Genomic DNA, 20646 nt, shown 5'->3' with positions numbered 1-20646 from the left:
ACGGCAATGCAGCACCTAAAAGAGCAAAACTAATCTAAGTAATAGAATCCATTAAAAGACACACACATATATATAGAAGAGTAACTTTTTATAGAAATACTCTGTACTAAAAACTACTCCATCTATTTCAAGTTATTTGCAACATTTTGACATTATTTTTACATTTTTATGTCTCATCTTGACCCTTATTTTAATATTTATTTTCTTATAATAAAAGATGATCAATGATCATTATTACACCGAGTTAACTTTAGTTAATTAGACACAGGTGTCCAAGCATCGGATCGGACTCGTCCATATTCTTGAAAAAATTGTGTTTTTAGTTAAAAATGAAGTGTCCTACTATCGATGTCCGATACATATCGTGTTAACACGGACACGTGAGGTAAATGAAAGAGTTCGAGTAACTTAGGATTATACTCTCGTGCCCATGCTCTAATTTGCACCTATGCCAGTCGTCACCTCACCAAAAAAAAAAAAAATGTTTACCTACAACAACGTAACAGTTGATGATTGTAGCTTTCCCTTTCACTAAGCACATACTCAAAACCCTCTTTTTATCATGTCTCTTTTTTTTTTAATTTAAATAAAATATATATAAAAAAAAAGGGATGTTGGGCTAAACGTTGGTAGGTGGGAATAGTTGATCTGATAGTGGCTTTAAATAGAAACAGAATTCCTAATGAATTTGTTAGCTTTGAAAGCTTAATATTTCCCATAGCTTTGAAGCATATCATTCCCTTTAATATTAGCAGTCCCTTTAATAAAATGCCTTCTGACAACTCTGGGAACGGGCAGACAGTCTGTGTGACGGGTGCGGGTGGGTTCATTGCCTCATGGATCGTTAAGCTCCTCCTTGAGAAAGGCTACACAGTTAAGGGGACCGTGAGAAATCCAGGTATATGTTTATATTTTAATATTTTATATATGAATGCCTAATATGCGTTTAACTATAGTAGTATAAGTTATGAATTCTGTGTAATTACAAACCAAAAAAAAACAGATGACCCAAAGAATGCACACTTAAGGGAACTGGAAGGAGCCAAGGAGAGGTTGATACTATGTAAAGCAGATCTTCTTGATTACGAAGGACTCAAAGCTGCCATTTCTGGTTGTCATGGTGTTTTCCACACTGCTTCCCCTGTTACTGATGACCCTGTCAGTTTTCTGTCTTTTCTATTTATGAATTCCTAATGAATATTTCTATATTCTATTCTATATATATTGAAAACTCTATACTATCTATGGATTATAGGAACAAATGGTGGAGCCAGCAGTGATCGGAACAAAGAATGTGATTACAGCAGCAGCTGATGCACAGGTCAAGCGCGTTGTATTCACTTCTTCTATCGGAGCTGTTTATATGGACCCTAATCGCGCCCCCGATAAGGTGGTTGATGAGTCTTGTTGGAGTGACCTCGACTTTTGCAAGACCACCAAGGTACTTTCATTCTTTCTTTCTTCCAATATAATTCATTCTCACATGTTTTAATTGTACCATCTATTTCACTACTCCATTGTCCATTCTAATGCTATACATACAAGACGTACTTAAATTCATAATACTCAGTTTATCATTACATCAGCATATACTATACTATACCTCATGCTTTATTTATTATCTTACAAAACAACCTTAATTAGCTTCCAATACTAACTTAATCTCTTTGTAACTACCTACATTTGCTATATTATTATTTACACTATATTGAAAACAGAGTAAAAATGAAAAAAGAAACCTTCAACTTGAAGCTATGAATTAAGGAGGGGGCACATACAATTAAGAAATAGATGGAAAACCAACTCCACCAACCTCAAAAATAAAAATAAACTTAAGCACTACTACTTCTTAGTATTTTGATAATAGTCATTTATCATTACGTTGTGGTGTTGTCACTAAAGTAACTTAATTTTTCTACACATTATGTCCTATACTTAGCCTGTGACCAGACAATATGTAGTAGTACGTACTCAATAGTCCGTAGGACCCTTCCTTAATGTAGTACGAGTAGTTGCTAATTGCTATACCTTTTTCTTGTTTTTGGAATTAATAATAAGTTAAAATAAATGTGGTACTAATTAGACTTATTTGGGGTTGTTGTTGAGATATGTCAAAGAATACGTATGGATGGTCTGCGATTAGGTAAATAACATTGTCACTTGTTATATTTGCAATGATAGCATTTGCTAGACCACAACAATTAAAAGTTGTTTCTTACTTTCTACTTGGAACTTTCTACTACGATGTACGTCAACTTTCCAAGTCGTCATGAATCGTGATAGTGCTAATATAGTCGTCCAAATTATGATGCTTAGAGAAATTTGTTACAATGCTAGCTTAGACTAAAAAAATGCTCCGTAATAAATCAGTTATTGTACGTATTATGACATAATTAAGTACATATATGTGTAGAACTGGTATTGCTACGGGAAGGCAGTGGCGGAGCAAGCGGCATGGGAAGTGGCAAAGGAGAAAGGAGTAGACCTGGTGGTGGTGTGCCCGGTGCTAGTATTGGGGCCATTGTTGCAATCAAGCGTAAATGCAAGCATAATACACATACTAAAGTACTTGACAGGGTCAGCCAAGAAATATGCAAATTCAGTACAAGCTTATGTACATGTTAGGGACGTGGCTTTGGCCCACATATTGGTTTATGAGACTCCTTCTGCCTCTGGAAGGTACCTTTGTGCTGAGAGCGTGCTTCATCGTGGTGATGTTTGTGATATTTTGGCCAAGTTTTTCCCCGAGTATCCTGTTCCTACCAAGTAACTACTCTATACTCTTTTTTCTTTTTTTATTATCCTTGTTAGTATTACATTTTGGACTTTTAAGCTTTCTTTTTTTTATATGATTCAAATATAAAATGTGTCTAATTCTAATTAATACACTATAATAAGAAATAATGATTACTACCTCCTTCCTTTAAGAAATAAACATAATTAAGTATATGTTTTGGCTCCACCACTATACAATAAATTAACATATCTTAAGATCAATGTGCCTAATCTTTCATTAATTTAACATCCTCAACAAAAAGAAAGAATAATAATGGAAAAGGCAATCACATCCTTCATTATGCAATTGCACCCAGACATTCTCTTGACAATAACAATCTATGTTGGTCCAATTTTGAAACTTTTTCAACAATTAATGGTATATATTTTTAAAATATACCCTAAGTGGATGTAAGTTGAACAATTTAATAATACTCAACATTTGATATATGATTCCTTATACGCCTTTTTTTTTTTCCACTGTGTTTTAATGACTATCATAAATTAAAATATAATATGGTCAAAGACTTAAATTGTATGCTGATTATAAATAAACGTAATATTAATTTGTCTACTAATAGTCAAATTCACTCAGCTTCAAATACCTACCCTATATAATATATTCTATGACAACATGCATCAACAAGATACTAACAAAAGGATCAGATTTTACCTACCATCCTTTTGACATGTCATGCTTTAGCAAAAATAACTTCCAATATTAGTGATTTGAAAAAGAAAAAACAGTAGTGTTGAGTTGGTGTGACAGTGACATTAAAAGACCATATCTAAGGTCTTGTTTATTAGGTGATTGTTTTGTTAATTTAGCTTTGATTTCTTATGTTATATTCAATAATCATTTCGGTAAAGAAATCAATATTGAAAAACACCATATTTCATTAGTGAAAGTTGGTCCCACATAAACCTAAAAAACTCGTAATGTTTTATGGGTGGAAAAATGAGAAGCTCTAATAGGTCCTCACCTACTACGAAATTTGTTGTTATTATGCTTTGGTGCCCAACTACACTAGTATCTCAGTTTTGATTTTGTTATTGGGGTTTGTAGGGCCCCCACTAAAGAATTTTGGATGAGTTAACAATTGAATTAAATGATGGGGCTTCCTATTCTATTTTGGATCTTGCATGTAGCCCATATTTACACTCATCTTCAAAATCTTCTTCTTGTTACTTTTTGTAGTATTTTGTATTGTTTCAATTCTCAAACTTGTGGGTTACATTCAAAGATTTTGCCCAAAAATAATGATATGATAACATATATAGATTTCACCAACACAAAAGTCTTACTTAACTTCTTTCGCTATGTTTGGATGCAAGTACTTGCATGTTTTTTTGATGCAAACATACTTACATGTTCTCGTATCCCATTTATTTTTTAATTAATAAAATGAATCTACGTATAAAGTTTTTTAACTAAGTAGAACAATATGAAATGAGAAAAGTTAGACGGGTATCATATATTTGAATAGTATTGTAGAATAGCTATTGTGAAATGAAGAGTGTAATATCGTACTTGGTATGAAACATATGTGAAAGGGTTGAGGATTACTCCCAAGTCGGAACGCTATGAAGAATGATGTATAGCATAAGTAGAAGTGGTGCTTGGTCTCGGTCAAATTTTAATGCCTCTATGGAGTTATCAGTTCTCAAGTTGATCAAAACAATTTGAATATCTTTGACTATGGACGAAAATATGTTTGCTACTCCATTTGTTTTGCTCTCTTATTTCCCACCCTAATAGTTAATTAGTTGTCGTTCTTTTTCTCTAGTGTTAACTGTTTGACAATTTTAGTTTGATAACTATATCATTTTGTAACTAATAAAAGTATATCACAAAACAATGTAGGTGCTCAGATGAAGTGAACCCAAGAGCAGAACCATACAAGTTCACTAACCAGAAGCTCAAGGACTTAGGATTGGAGTTCACTCCTGTTAAGCAATGCTTATACGACACCGTTACGTGCCTCCAAGAAAAGGGTCACCTTCCTCTTCCTGTCCCTCCCCAGCAAGAGGAATCCATCCGTATGAAGTGAAATGAATATATTGTATGCTTGCCTTCTGATGAAAAACTTCTTGCCAGTATGTTTTTGTGAAGAAGCTAAGGGATTACATTGTTCAGATATTGTACTTATAATGGGGGACTATGAAGATTCCTATGAGCTAGACTATGCTTTTATTTTGAAGCATATCAATTTTAACAAAGTACAAATTCACTTCCATTTAATAAAAATATATATAAATGAAAGAACAAATAATGGACTAGGTATGTACAAAATATAATTACTTTGTCTATATAGTAGTAGCAATTAAGCAAGATCATAAATTGTGCAGAGAAATAAAATAATGTACACTGAGTATGTATCAATGTACTCTCAACTCTCCTAGAAGAGGCCAATCTTGATGTACAAACAAGGCCAAATGTTTCATTACCAATATTATTCTAAATCTTCCAAGGAGAGGTCTCCACTCCTAGCTATCTAGTATCTCCCAATAACACCTAACTTTCTCAGTATTCAGAACCACTTCACTGTTAAGTTTGCACCCAAACTCTGCATACCTAATGTCTATTTCTTGATTATAAGCTAAAAGATAAAAATAACATTCATGAACTTTCTCTAGTATATCGTTAAGAGCAAGCTAACATTCAACGATTTTGATCTACAAGGTCGTGAACAGTTTTTGACTCAAAACAGTTCAGAGAAGTTCATGAATATTATTTTATTTTAGCAAATTCCAAAATTAATACATGAATTACTCAACGTTGTCTACGTTGGTCCTCCTTTGAGGCAGTTGCATGTTAACTATGTCTTCACGAGGAATTTGTTGATCTTCACGCGTTGTTAGTGACAGAAGCTGGGTACTCTCCCTGTTTTTACGGAGGACTAGGTATGCAATCGCAGCCAAATATATCACTAGTCCCAAAAATCCGAGTATTCCACAAAATATGGCAGCTACTAGTTTTAATTTACTGCGTATCAGTAGCTTGATAAAACTGCTTGCGATGAAGTAAATGTTAATGACCATGATCAAGGAGCCAATCACCCATGTGACTGCCGAAAGCTGTACATAGATGGACAATTTAGAAACATCAAGACTCAGACAAAAATACCTTTCACCCAAAGTAATGTATATAATTTGGTCTGAATGTTTATAGGTTGAATCTAATCAGTTCTAATTCTTAGCTCTTACATCAGAATTCATGAAAAAAAGTTAAGAAACTTACCAGGAATGAATTAGCATGGACACCCATCTTAGCCTTACTACTGGTGAATTTGAGAAGTGGAATGAGAGCAAATGGGAGTTCAAATGATAAGATCATCTGCAAATCCAAGTACGTGAAGTTTAGCCGAGCATAAATGCTATAGTACCTATGACTCTTTGAAACTCAATATAAACAACAAAGTTTAAGAGATGCTAATGTTCTATGATCCTTAAAGATTGAGGTGGACCATTCCCAGATTCATATTGCCTACGAACAGGAGACAAACGCTAAAGACATTTGTGTCCTCCGTGTTGATTTAGCTGCCAATGAAACACTCATGAACAAGAAAAATTTCGTTTTCTTATTCTTAGATACAATGCAGCAGGAACAGCAACAAGGTTTTCACTTTTCAGCCTAACACAACATTTTGATTCTTCATATAATCAAAATGTCTAGCAAACTTCTTTTGAAAAGAAAAAAAATGTCTAACAAACTTATATCTTACATGGAAGTCATAAATATGGTCATGGATAAACAGATGAATAATATGCAAATTCACAAGAAGCGTTAGGCTCATAAAAGTTAAATGTGTGTCATTGACTCATTGTGTGTGATTTTTATCCGGGTATGCCAGAATCTACGTGCTTAGATACTACTAACCTGTAAGGATAACAAATGTATTCTAACAAACAGAAAATTAGGAGAGAGAATATATACGAGCACAGAATGTTGTTAGGAAAGTGGGTTGTACCGAAGCAATAATGATCAACTGCCCAGCTCCTGCAGAACCACCAATAAGTGCAACAATCAAACTGGGGACTATAGCCAAGCATCTAGTCAACAAGTTCCTAAGCCATGGCTCCATTCGTAAATCAAGAAAACCCTACAAAAAAGAAATTTGCAGAAAATATATTGTAGTACCAATCAAGATAATTTAACAACCAGGCTGCAGCCTGTAGGTATAATGGGTAGGATGACTGACTAAAACCAAAAGATTAAGCAGACAAAGAAAAAAAAAAAGGGTTAATAGACCTGAACTGAACTAATTTGAAAATATTAATCCTGAACTGAACATTTCTCTACACTTATTTTTAGCTATGAAAATCTGATCTTAACTGAAATCATTTATGCTTAACAGTCCAAACTTGTCCTAACGTGTGAATCTTGAACTGAACTAATCAGAGCATATCAGAACAAGAAACTTTAGTGCATGACCTTAATCAGAGGTATTGATCTAATCATGAGGATCAACTTTCTTCTGTTTTACTTGTTCTAACATAGGATATATAAAATAACTGTCGATGCAATAAGCAGGTTTATTTTTATGCAGAGATCAGAAGGTATTGTACTTTACATAATGATTTGAGAAACATCAACAAAAACACTGAAATTGGAGAATATTCACCAATGAGCAAATAAATTAGACTGAATTGTACCTGCATAACATATTGGCCAGCATAAGTTCCAGTTATTGTGGAGCTCTGACCAGATGCCAGCAATGCTATTGCAAAAAGTTTTGAGCTCCAGTTGCCCAAGACATTCTGTAAAAATTAGGCATATGCCACTCATTTGGTATACAACTATAGACCATATAGTATAAACTAAGGATTCATAATTCAGAGGAAATTAGAATATGAAAATGTACCTTAAGTAGAAATGATGCTTCGTTCAAGTCCAAGTCTTTGCAGCTCTTTTGATCTCCTTCGTTCAAATCTGAGGAACTACAAACTGCACCACTAACAGCTATGACAGATACATTAATGAGGAACGCCACTGCGAGAGCAATTCCACTTTCTATCAGATAGAATCTACAAGCTTCCTGTGAACAAGTAATTGCATGATATAGTGTTCTTTATAATTAAGATCTTTGAAACGTTATAACAGATAATAGTAAGAGACACACAGCTATGCCTGCAGTCTGAAATCCAAAGCTTCAAAGTTACCGAGGGAAAGGATCCTAATTAAAGCAAAAGATGCATAAAAAAGTAACACAGAACATGAAGAGGCAGAAAGGAACCCTTTCAAATGACAACTCATAGTAGAGCGTAGACAATAAACAACTGGGGAAGGGAACTGAACTCTACTTATTGATATTTGTAAACACAAAGTACCATATTCATCAGGTGAATTACCTTGATACCACTAGCAGAACGTGGTATTTTTCTGGAAAGTACTAATGCTGAATGGAGAAAGAGATTGTGTCTGAATCAAGAAATCAGTATCAGAGTCAGACACCTTTTGAAGCAGGAACACAGTATTTGATCAGGAAAATTAATACAATGAGGAATTGGGGATATTCAACAGAGCTCAAGTTTGTCTATGAATTAAACTTACGGCATAACCATAGCACCAAGTAAGGAAATGGCAAGGCCAGTTGCACCATCTCCTTTGAGTTGAGGCACAAAAAGCCCATGCAATACTTCTGAAGCCTGCGGCTTTGCATATCCAAGCTCCACAAGAAAGCATGCAGCAATAGTAAGAACCAAAAAAGTAATCAAGAACTCAAGCTTGCGCACCTAAAAACAGTAAAGATAAGAACCATTCAGATTATATAAGCAAGAATTGCAATATGCTCAATGCTCCATAGCAACGAATACGGAGGATCTATTTACACACCCCATATTGTTGTAGTGCAAGTAGAACCAGAGTGCTAAGACCAGTCAGAAGAACACCAGCCCAAACAGGAATTTTGAAAAGCATATTCAATGCAAATGCAGTTCCGATAACTGGAAGCAAAAAAGAAAATTATTAAAAACTAGCCAAAAAAACAATGTAATCAAAATAAGTACCAGCTAGGCAAGATACTGAATATATAAACACACCTCGAGTCATTAGTTAGGTAGTCTGCTGTAAAACATGTTAGTTAGTTTATCAGATATTCATACAAAAGTCAAATGAGATTCAAACCTTCAGGAATGTCGCAAGCTACTATTGCGATTTCAGCCAAAATCCATAAAATAAAATTTGGAACTTTTGAGTACTCAAATCTACAATGTTCTGCCAAATGCTTCCCTGAAAGTCAGGAGCTAAATGTTATGTAACGGGCATGGAAGGCCATAGTAGATGCATAGTTGGATAAGAGGACATGCCTGTAACAACACCAAGATTAGCTGCCATAGACTGAATGATGAGGGCAGCACATGATGCCACCAATATGATCCAAAGTAGCTAAATCCATGTAATGTTTAGACGGATAACATTAGAAGGGACGCGACAAAGGCTTTTAAATTAAACATGTGAAGATAACAATACACACCTCGTACTTGTATTGAGCTCCGGACTGGAGATCAGTTTCAACTGTAAGTAACTGATGAGGTTAGAACAGTATGCAGAAGTTTAGGAAGGGAAAAAAAAAGAGGAAGCCTTACAATTTCCAGGATCAATGTAAGCAATGGAGACTAGGAAGCCAGGACCCACATACGAAAAGAAGTTTTTCCAGCTCTTCTTCTGTGCAAAGCATAGGTGAACTTAAATGTAATTTTACAGTTTTACTTCAATTTCATTTTACTATTCCATTCTTCTTCCTTAGTAAGTTATTGACAAAATGAATAGTCCAAACTGACTAAAACCGAGCAATAGTTTCTGCAGTTTTTCAATTTTCTACTGTACTTATTCATTAATCAAATTTAATTTTTTTTGTCTTAAACCAATTTTAACATCAATGCCTAAGTTAGAAATCATATACTCCGTAGCAAATTGAGAAAAGGAAAAGCAATGCAATTAAAAAGGAGAGTAAGAGTAGACCTCAGAAACAAGAATCTGGTTAACATCAGGGGTTTCAATTAATCGGGACCTGACATGAATACTCCCGACTTCTTGTTCATTCCTATCACAATTATCTCTTGCTATGAACTGCGGCTGATGACTCATTTTTTTAAATAGGTAACCCCTGTATTCATAATCAAATCAATAATTTACTGGAGTAATTTAGTAGTGTATTCAAAATCAACAGAATGAATACCTCGTAGTCAAAATGAACCAACGATGTTTTCGTTTTCCGGCGCCACCTTGGGTCTGACGTGTTTACAGAGGAAGTACCACCAATCACCTTTGGGACCGCCACATGCCCTCTTTACTTATACTACTCTCTCAGGATCTTTGTGGGACCACCTTTTCCTACTTTCAAAATAAACGTTACGTAGTAAATAAGATGAAAGACGAATGGAATGGTATTTTTTTTATTCTAAAAACAATAAAATTGTGAGGTTGTGTAGAGACCGTGGAATAGAGAAAACCAATCAAATATATCGAGTGAGCAAAAATATACCCTTACATACACCATGTACCGAGATTATATAATTATTTTCAATTTTAAAAGAATCCAACGTATTTTGTAGTGAGAAAGATGAACCGATCGATCAAATCGAAAACCCGTACAAATTAGTCATAAACTGAGCCTTGGTTAGCAGGCTAGACATCTAACGTAAGGGTAAGAGATTTCCGATTAAGAGCATTTTTAGGGGGCGTTTGGTTCGCGGATTATAGGTATTAGGTATGGGTTTAGAATGACCAAAACCCATACCATATGTTTGGTTGTCAAAAATATGATTTTTAAATCCATACCTCGAACCCATGAGGTATGGGGTTTAGAAACCTTGGGGGAAAAGTGAGTTTGGCTCATTCCATTCCCTTAGGTATCAAATATATGAAATTAAGGGATGATATTTCATTCCAGAATTGAACCAAACACATGGTATTAGTATCAAGTTCCAACACAATACCACCTTAACCCTATTCCTGACTCCAAACCTATACCACTCTGCGAACCAAACGCCCCCTTAATGGGAATCAAGCTCTTCACCTTAAAGTAGAAAAAAGAAATTTTGTATCCTTACCACTATTTCAAACTTATTTTAATAACAAAGATTAAATAACAACAAAAAAAATTCAGCATACTGTATGGTTTAAGTGAAAGATGCTTTAGATTTATGTTATGTTATGTTATGTATCATTCATTCGTTATAAAAATTATAGTTTAGTCCACTTTTGACGGTTGATAACTAAAGCCCTACTTTTAAAGCCATTTCAATTCGTTTTTGGTCAATTTTGGGTATCTTATGCTCTTAAATCTATTCTTCGACTATTTCTTATTTTCTAACCACTTTCATCATCCACCCAATCGGTTCTAGGAATCATGTTATTGTTTGGTAATCGAGTACATGGGTGGATATTGATCAAAGTTCTTGCCTTTTCTTTCCTATTAATATATTATTTTTTGGGGGAAATTAGTACTAGAGAATTACTATGAGTAGCGTAACTAATATGACTTCTTTTATTTCCAACTTTTTTCTAAGGGTTTGGTTGGTTTACCTATTGCATAAGAAATTAAGGATTACTAATCAAACTTTTGTTACCATATTGTATGTAAAAATAGTACTTTTTATTTCCATGGTTGTTTTGCAACGCATCACTTTCTAATCATATAATTCATAAATTATTTAATGTACATTGTATATTATTATTAGCCTTAATATATGCTTAGAATCATGTGTGATCAATTGTGATTGAATATGTAATTTTTTTTTTTTTTTTTTTTTTTTTTTGAAAACAGATTGAATATGTAATCTTGTATTTGTTATCTAGATGATTCTTTTTTTTTTTTTTTTGTTCCACCCGGTTCACTCTTTGGGCTAATCCGGATTCGGGGATCAGTTTTGGGTGGTTAGGTTCCAGTCCCCTCCCGATTGTTGTTGCGGGAGATCGGACACGAGTCCTCCCTACCAAGTGTACTTCCAATCACCATTGCAATAACAACCAATTGGTATCTAGATGATTCTATAGGTAGTACGTAAGTAGCAATCTCTAGAAGGGAGCAGTAACTTATTGGGTTTAATACAAACTGGGTAGAGTTGAATTGGATACTTTGGATTGCTGTGATGAAATTACTAATTTTGTTTTGCCAAATTCTAATTGGTATATGGGCCCTAGTTGGCATACATGGGCCTATGAGAATTAAACTTCGGCCCATAATCTACGATAATAACCTAAAGACTACTGTTAAGTGTTAATAGTTAAAGGTCGATGTCCAACTGTTAATTATTATTCTTGTTCGCCCATTTGCATGTTCTCTCCATTTTACTTTTATACAACTTGGGCCTCCCCTTCTAATCCTAGATAACTTAGCCCAACTCCAAACCATACAACCCTTTTAGCTTGTTATTAAATTGATGGTCAACTTTTGACTATTATAATACGACAGCAAATTGAAATTCGTGGTCTTTTTTTTTTTTTTTTTTTTTTTTTTTTTGACTCCAAATAATCTTGTTAGAAGAGTCATAATTTCATTACTTGGCCTGGCCTCAAACTCATTTACAAACTCATCAACAGATCTATTATTCAAAGAGCAAATAAAAGTAGGAAGTTATCATGATTTCACTGTATATGATTGTTTATCATTTATTTGTTATTGCTTCTAATGGTTAATTACTGATTCTACATTCAAAATTGAGGCTTGCACATACAATTGGAAGTTGACCTTTCATATAAGTCTTGAAACATTATATAACAACTAGATGAAGAAGGTCATCTAGGAACATAACAGTTTGAAAGCAAAGGAGAGAAACAGGTGGCCAAGTGGAGCAAAATAGGCAAGCCTGAATTCTACCCAAAGCAAGAAAAACATAAAACATTAAACTAAGAAAGCATTGAAAGAAAAGAAAAGGGACCTTTCATATAAGTCACGTCTGACGTCTCTTATAATCTTGTAATTTGGGTATCATATTTTTCTGAAGTTCCAATGATGGATTTTATGGACCACGAAGTAACTGGAACTGAATTGGACGTGTCACGTGTGTAACTTCCATTGAGCACTCTCCAGCACACACACGTCAATCCCAACTTATTGTTTGGACTTTCACATTCTGCCAATTTATCTTATCCTTGATGGGCTTTGTGCTCCAATTAGTAATTACCCAACAATGCTATAATTACATGACGATAAAGATAATGTTTCAGATATACTTCATAACATTAATCACTAAATAGAATATACATATAAGACAATTTAACTGTAATATTTATTCACAATAAAAGACCTCCAACACAACTGATACTGTAAATAAATAATACGGAGTATTAAAATAGAAAAATTGAATTATTGTTAGTTTGGCATTTTCTTGCTCAACTGCCTAGTAAGAGCTGGGCTGAAAGTTATTTTTAAAAAAAAAAAAAAATTAAAGAAGATCTAAAAAGAATGTATGATGATTCCTATGTATGAAACATATACTGGTTTTTAACACTTTACTATGGTTTTCCCTAAAAAAAGGCAATCGGTTATGTCGGTAAGTAATTGGAACAGATTAAGTGCGCAAAGATATTTGTGTACTCTAAATAATTAATAAATTAAAAATGAGAGATATAATGTTACATCATAAGTTTGCAATCGCCCATGGAAAATACGAAACTGCAGGTGAACAAACCTTTCTCCTATATATGTCTTGACGTCTTGTCACAGCTTCCCATTATTGTTGAATACTCCGAAACTACTACGGAGTATTAGTATAAAATCATCCAACTATCTGACATTATATGACTTACATTTAATGAGTAATTAGTGACAATGATAATGATGAATTTATTTCTAACTAGATATTTAACTTGTTCAATGAATTAGCTGAAGATAGGGATAAAACATAATAAGTTATATGCATGATTTAAGAAGACATTACAATATTTTGGGAGGTCTTACATGAATATGATCTAAATTACACTACATTCTAGTTGTAGATCAATCATGATTCATGATACCAAGTAGCTAGGATTTCATATGCTACAAAAAAAAACATGAGACCCCAATCATAAACAAGTGAAGAATCTTAAAAATTACAGTGACCTAGCCTAAGATAGAAAATAGACAATAGAATTATGAATTACAGTTAAGTTGGCAGTGGGTTTCCCCTTGCCAACTCCACACAATATCTTTCAAAGCAGGCCTTACATCCTCCTCGCAAAACTTGACATACTCAAGTGTATCCCCAGAACACTTTGACAACTCTACCACCGTCACCTCCGCCGCCACCTCGAACACCTCCGCCGTCATTTGCAACCTCCCTTTTCTCCCCTCTTCCCTCCCCTGCATCTTCACTTTGGACTCCTTCCAACTCAATTCAACATTCATTTTCTTAGCCATAGCCAGCCCTTTAAACTTTGCCATTATTGCCGAGGCAGAGCACTTGGATGTGAACATAGACCCCGATTTCTTCTTATTTTCGAATAAGCTGGACAGATCGAACCCTGATGACATCGATGATATGAACTCGAAAGCGTTGAAAAACCGCGGTGATGCCACTTTAGGCTCCTTTACTAGCTGCTGATGTTCGGGGGCTTGGAGATGGAGATGTTCGGGGACTTGGAGGGGTTGAGCCAGAGAAGATGACAGAGGATCCTTTCGAAACCAAGGTTGCCTCATGATCCCCTGAATAGAAAGCCTTCGATTAGGATCAACAACTAACAGCTTCGAAACAAGGCGCTTCGCATCAGGAGGGAACCAAGGAGGAAACTCGTATTCACCCTTGAATATCTTCCGATACATCTTCATCAAGTTAACATCCTGAAATGGTAAATACCCTGAAAGTAGAGCAAACAATATTACTCCGCAAGACCAAATGTCCGCCTTTGCTCCATCATAACCTTTTTTCCTTAACACTTCCGGGGCAACATAGGCGGGAGTCCCACATTGGGTGTGCAGCAGGCCATCCTGCCTGAGGTGCTCCGGCAAAGCCGACAGCCCGAAATCGGTTACCTTAAGGTTTTCATTCTCGTCTAGGAGAAGGTTTTCTGGCTTGAGATCGCGGTGTGACACCCCGCGACTATGGCAATAATCGATGGCGCTAATAAGTTGTTGGAAATACTTTCTTGCATATTCCTCCTTGAGTCTTCCCTTGGCTATTTTGGAGAATAGTTCACCTCCCTTCACATATTCCATGATGAAATATATTCTTCCCTTGGTAGCTAGGACTTCCTTAAGGCCGACCACATTAGGGTGCCGAACCAATCTCATTACCGATATTTCTCTCTCGATTGCTTCCACCATCCCTGCTTTTCTCACCTCTTCTTTGCTCATCACTTTAATTGCCACGTTTTCATTGCTCGCCTCATTTCTTCCATAGTAGACCTTGGCAAAAGTGCCTTGGCCTAGGACCCTTCCAACCTCGTACTTTCCGAAAATTATGTTCCTAGTAGGTGTTTTGCTCTCACACTCGTCATGTTCATCTATGTGTTGGTCCATCACATAGAATACAAAGGTCTCAAGTTTAGTGGGAAAAATGAAACTTAACTTACTTTCCAGATAAATATGGTGTGATTTAGTAGAGGATTCCAATGGTTAGGGAGTGAAATTAAGGATTGACTAACAAGGAACATTAGTGAATGATTGAGGTTTTGTAACCAGAGAGTGGACTAATAATACATGTTATGTGATTATTTGAAGAAGACATAATTATTTATTTATGTAATGGGATTATTGGAAAGTGTAGCCAGTTGATTTGAGAATGAAGCAAGCTAGGGGCAAGGAGCACATTGAAATAATATCAAGGCCGTAGAATTATAATTTGGACGTTTTATAATATTTTAAGGTTATTATTTGGTGGGGCCCGAATGCCGTCACTTGTGGTTGTGGCTTGGCACCCGATGGTTTGTTTAGTGTGAAGGTGGGACCCCCTGTTTTTGTATGTAATACAATTATAATGGTAGAGACTTTTGGGATACTTTGGAGCGTCCCCCATAATGTTAGTTGTTTGTTTAATTTAGTTCATGGGCCCATCTCAATTGTTCCATCATATTGGAGACTTTGAAGCTTTATACTTAGAATTGGAAAAATTGATAGGTATGTTATGACATTTGCCCGTTCCGTTATAAATAAAACCACCTTTTGATAATCCCCAATAAAAACGATCTTTGCACACGATCTTCTAAAAATAGGATAAAATCGATTGGTAACCTGTTTGATGGGTTAGCATGACATGTGTCTGTAAACACAAATTTCAAATCTGCAAAATATGGATTCAAAACAAATGCAACAAAGTATTTAATTTCATTAATTTGATAATTTTGTCCTTTGATTCGATCTCCACTTTGACTTCGACGTAATTCAAGTATTGACTTGATTTACAAACGAGGGTTGTCAAGGCTTGATCTCGATCGAAGACGACTTAGGCTCTTGATTGAGGGTCAACAAGGCTTGATCTCTATCGAAGATATTTGATGTAGACCTTTGACTTGAATTGTTGATTGAGGGCCGATGAGCCTTGACCTCTATCTTGCCGTCGAGGGTGTTTTTATTTTGATTCTCTTTATTTTCTCTCTAGGTTTTTCTCTCTCTAGGTTTTTCTCTCCCTTTCAAATGAAATAGAGAGCCTCTATTTATAGAGTGAGACATCCTAGGGTTAGGGTTTGATGTGTATTGGATATTGGGCTTGACAATCATATGAACTAAATTAAAATGGGCTAATTAAATTTGTTCACCCAAATTAATTTACATCAATTAAATGTCAAATAATCAATAAGTCAATAATTTGATCTTTGACTAACATAATATCCAACGTGGCACTAATATAAATTTTTCGTGCCTACAGTGTCACTTTGTAATTTGTTAGTTTTTTTTTTTTTTTTTTTTTCAATTTTCTTATTTTTAAAAAATTGATTTAATAAAAAAAAATTTGATTTTAATATATATATATATATATATATATATATATATATATATATATATATATAAACCCTCATTCCCATGAATCTGCTGCTTGGGTTTGAGCGGTCAGCGGTGGCTTGGTGGCCTGGCGGGTCTGGGCTACAATGTAGAAAGAGGTGGCAAATTTTGGGTGTTTGGCTAGTGGGCTGCGAAGTTACTACCGTATTTTGGAGGGGAAGGTGGTGCTAGCGGTGCTTGGAGGGGATTTTTTTTTCATTAAATTTTCTTAAAATTAATTATTTTTTTTTCTTAAAAAAAAAAAAACTTCCTCCGTTCTTATATTATTGCACTACTTGCCTTTTTAGGAATTTTCACAAATATTGCACCATTTCCTCTTTCATACTTACTTTTTAATTTATCAATATGTCACATGGGCAATTTTGTATTTTTACCTTTTTTTCTCTTACCTTTTTCCACTACCAAAATATTTATACCCAACCCCTATGGTGCAATAATAAAAAAACGGAGGAAGTATGTTCAAATTAAATAAAAAAAATCTATCCAATCATAATATGACACGTGTCCATCTTTAACCTACTAAACAAATTACCGGTTTTTTATCCAATTTTTGGAAGATCATGTGCAAAGGTCGTTTTATTGGGGGATTATCAAAAGATGGTTTTATTTATGGCGGACCGAACAAATGTCATAGTATTCCTGTCAATTTTTCCTATCGAATTCCCTCAGTTTTAAATATCTGTTCCACTTATCATTTTCGGACTTTTTAAATACTTTTTCCATTTCTTTATTTAAAAAGCTTTTACAATTTAATTATCTCAACTAGTGGACCCTACATAAATTATATTTTGTTAATTTTATATTCTCTCTCATCCAATTCTCCCAACTATTTTTGCTTTTTACAATTTTTTAAAAAATTTTCTACTTACCCCATTACCTCCATATTTCAATGCTTTCTCCAATTTCTCTTAAACTCCACGCATGGAGAAATGAAGCAAGTATTTAAAAACAGCTGGAGTTATAAGAAGTACTCATATTAATTTTTCTATTCTTTTTTACTTGATTCGTTTTTGACTTTTAAAATATTCACCACTCCATCTTTGATTGTCTTATTATATGTAAAAAAATACATGTTTATGTGGGATTTAATTATAATCGTTTAAATAAGTGTCATCACAATATATAGCTTTTATAATTTTTACTTATAAAGAATTAAAGTTATTAATAGTTAATTAAAGTTGTGCATTGAAAATGTGATAACAAAAACAAGTCAAGCAGCAGCAGCAAAAAAAAAAAAAAAAAAAAAAAAAAAAAAAAAAAAAAAAAAAAAAAAAAAAAGAGAGAGAGAGAGAGAGAGAAACAGAGGAAACGATATTTTATCTATTTTACAATATTTCTAATTGAACTATATTTGTTTGCCTCAATTGATTTTTCACAAAATTATTAATAGAATATTTGAAATAATTACAAATTAATCACATGATTTTATTATTTTATGGAGTATGTATTTGTGATAATTTTATCATAAGAGTTTATAAAAATTAACCCACAAAATTAGAATGGGGCAAATAAATAAGGACAAAGAAATTACTATGTATGGAATACGGCATATTCAATGTCGAAATATTATTGACTTTAATTTGTACTTTGTCTTCTAGTATGATAACATACATTCTCTAATCATCCTTGAGATTCTTAATTATATACATGCACCAACGGACCAATCTGATTAAAATTGTGCAAGGTACACTCAATGGAATATTTTGTTCATTTGGATTACAATTGCTTATATAATCATTAAATAAGTCAAAATTAACTTTAGATTTACCTTGCATAGTAAAAATTAACGTAGGCTATGTGAAATAGTCAAATAGATTAATGGTTAACTATCTTAATTAACTATGAAAACCTTTTTTTTGGAAATAACTAGGTTAGATCCCGTGTCATACACGATTTTTCAATTTTTTCATGGAGTATGAATTTAAATTTTTTTTTTTTCTTTTAAATCTCAAATCAAACTACTTATTATTTTATTTTTATTTTTATTTTTATCTTTTTTGAATACATATTATATTGCTTCCTTCTATTTTGAACCTTGATGTCAATTTATTTATATTTCAAATATGATAATTTTTCATTCACCAATTTGAAAAATATATATTTATGATTTTTTTTTTTTTACTATAAATGATCATTATACATTAAAAAGTAATTACTAATATAGGAATTTATTTATACAAAGATATGGTTATATATTTATGTTTATAAATATATTATTCTACGATTTTTTCCCTAAATTTTGGAAGTAAATATTTTGCGTATATAATCTATCAATTTTTAAAAGTTTTATTTTTTATTTTTTTAATTTAAAAAATATATTAAGGATACACTTGAAGATGACACGTGTCATTGCTGGTGTGTCTTTTAGTATATTGTTATTGATTGATTGATGATGATTAACTATGACAATCTAGTTATTATTTAAAGAATACAATTGAGTACTCTCTCCGTATTTTATTACCTGCTCTAATTCTACAAGTGCGGAGTTTTAAGAGAAATAGTAAAACATAATACTGTGTGTAATACAAAGAAAGTGGGGTTGTAGGAAAAATAAAAGTATGATAGTTGGAGGAAAGTGAATATTGAAAATATTAATGTAACCTATGTGAGAGTATTTCCTGTGAGAGTAACCCCCTAAATAAGTAATCCATGAGTCTCTGACCGATCAAATAACCGCTAAATAAGTAAACTCCGGCTACTATGTTACTAGCCACATATAAAAAATTATACCACATAAAGATAACTATCAAAGTTGATATAGTTATACCTCTAATGTAGTTTTGGTTATATAAGTAAGATTGTATTTATTTATTTTTATTAATCTTGTTGTAAATCAAAATTTGATTAAGAATGTTTTAAACAAATTGAGTAATTGATAAAGATTTTTTATTTATTTATTTTAAATTGATTACTTATTTATTTTTAAGAAATTGATTAAGATTACTTGATAAACTTTAAAATGTGATTATTGTACTGTGTTAAGCCACGCCTCAAATGCACAGTAATTGATTAGGATTTTTTTTTTCTTTTTTTTTTTTGAGGAAACAATTGATTAAGATTACTTGATAAGCTTTAAAGTAGGATTATTGTACTAGCCATGCCTCAAATGCACAAGGAGTCTAATTCATATGCGGACAAAGGCCACGTGATGAGTACCCTGAAGTCCTGAACAAACTATCAATAATTTAGCTATCCACTCTTATCAACTACGGCTTATATCTAGCAACCATTATTATCCGATTCATCCGTACAGGGATGACAGTGGATTTGTATTTTACCCGAATCTGTAGATCCAGATTTGTGAAGGGTCTTCAAAATTTGGACTGTTGAATCCAGTTTCTATTAGAAAAAGGGATTTGAATCCGGGTCTGACTCCTAAATTATACGTCCTCCGTTTTCTTTTACTTGCAACACTTTTCTAAAAAGGAAATGTCACAATACTTGCATCACAATATAAAAGGAAAGTTACTTAAGGAAAAAATTATACTATTTTCCCTTATTTAAAGCACATGACCCACTAAATTACACTCCTAACAAATACTCATCCCATTTTAAAGTGTATTATATCATGTGAACCCAACATTTCTTAAATACCGTGAAAAAGTGTGTGTTGCATCTAAAAGAAAACGGAGGAAGTACTTTATTGATGTTCATATTGTATTTATCATCATTGTTTTTTCGCTTGCTTATTTGTAACATCGTACTTTTTTCGTTGCTTATAATTTTTATTTTAAAGTATAAGTGTATCAGTTGGTTACTTTGTATTTTTAGATTAATGGTATAACTTTAATTTAGGTTGAATTTAATAATCTCCGATGAAGTTTGAAATGCAGTTTTTGACCCAAACATTACATTTATTGCAAAAAATTAGGCAAAATATATTAGACCTGTTTTGGACCCGGATCTGTTGTCTCCATTTTCCAAACGTGATGGATCATGATCTTAG

At 33.4% G+C, this 20646-nt stretch overlaps 2 protein-coding genes and 1 pseudogene across 2 annotated transcripts; 1 reads left to right on the top strand and 2 right to left on the bottom strand.

Annotated features, from left to right (window-relative positions):
• Nucleotides 1–628: 628 nt before the first annotated feature.
• On the top strand, nucleotides 629–4976 carry LOC145559234 (cinnamoyl-CoA reductase 1-like). Its single transcript, XM_081620673.1, has 5 exons — nucleotides 629–898; nucleotides 1004–1158; nucleotides 1256–1441; nucleotides 2414–2766; nucleotides 4640–4976. The coding sequence occupies exons 1-5, from the start codon at nucleotides 769–771 to the stop codon at nucleotides 4824–4826; spliced, it is 1011 nt and encodes a 336-aa protein (XP_081476799.1). The 5' UTR covers nucleotides 629–768; the 3' UTR covers nucleotides 4827–4976.
• A 140-nt stretch (nucleotides 4977–5116) lies between these two features.
• On the bottom strand, nucleotides 5117–10132 carry LOC145559233 (metal transporter Nramp6-like). Its single transcript, XM_081620672.1, has 14 exons — nucleotides 9957–10132; nucleotides 9740–9884; nucleotides 9364–9442; nucleotides 9252–9292; nucleotides 9085–9163; nucleotides 8903–9007; nucleotides 8612–8721; nucleotides 8330–8511; nucleotides 8128–8197; nucleotides 7641–7814; nucleotides 7432–7536; nucleotides 6747–6878; nucleotides 6017–6112; nucleotides 5117–5853 (listed from the first exon to the last, which is right to left on the bottom strand). The coding sequence occupies exons 2-14, from the start codon at nucleotides 9863–9865 to the stop codon at nucleotides 5545–5547; spliced, it is 1608 nt and encodes a 535-aa protein (XP_081476798.1). The 5' UTR covers nucleotides 9866–9884; nucleotides 9957–10132; the 3' UTR covers nucleotides 5117–5544.
• A 3490-nt stretch (nucleotides 10133–13622) lies between these two features.
• Nucleotides 13623–15511, bottom strand: LOC145559232 (CBL-interacting serine/threonine-protein kinase 5 pseudogene; annotated as a pseudogene).
• Nucleotides 15512–20646: the final 5135 nt, after the last annotated feature.

This window comes from Chenopodium album, chromosome 9 (genome assembly GCF_948465745.1).
Source record: "Chenopodium album chromosome 9, dcCheAlbu1.1, whole genome shotgun sequence".
NCBI classification, from domain to species: Eukaryota; Viridiplantae; Streptophyta; class Magnoliopsida; order Caryophyllales; family Amaranthaceae; genus Chenopodium; species Chenopodium album.
Note: the sequence above shows the minus strand (reverse complement) of the source record. Positions and strands in the feature narration are given on the sequence as shown.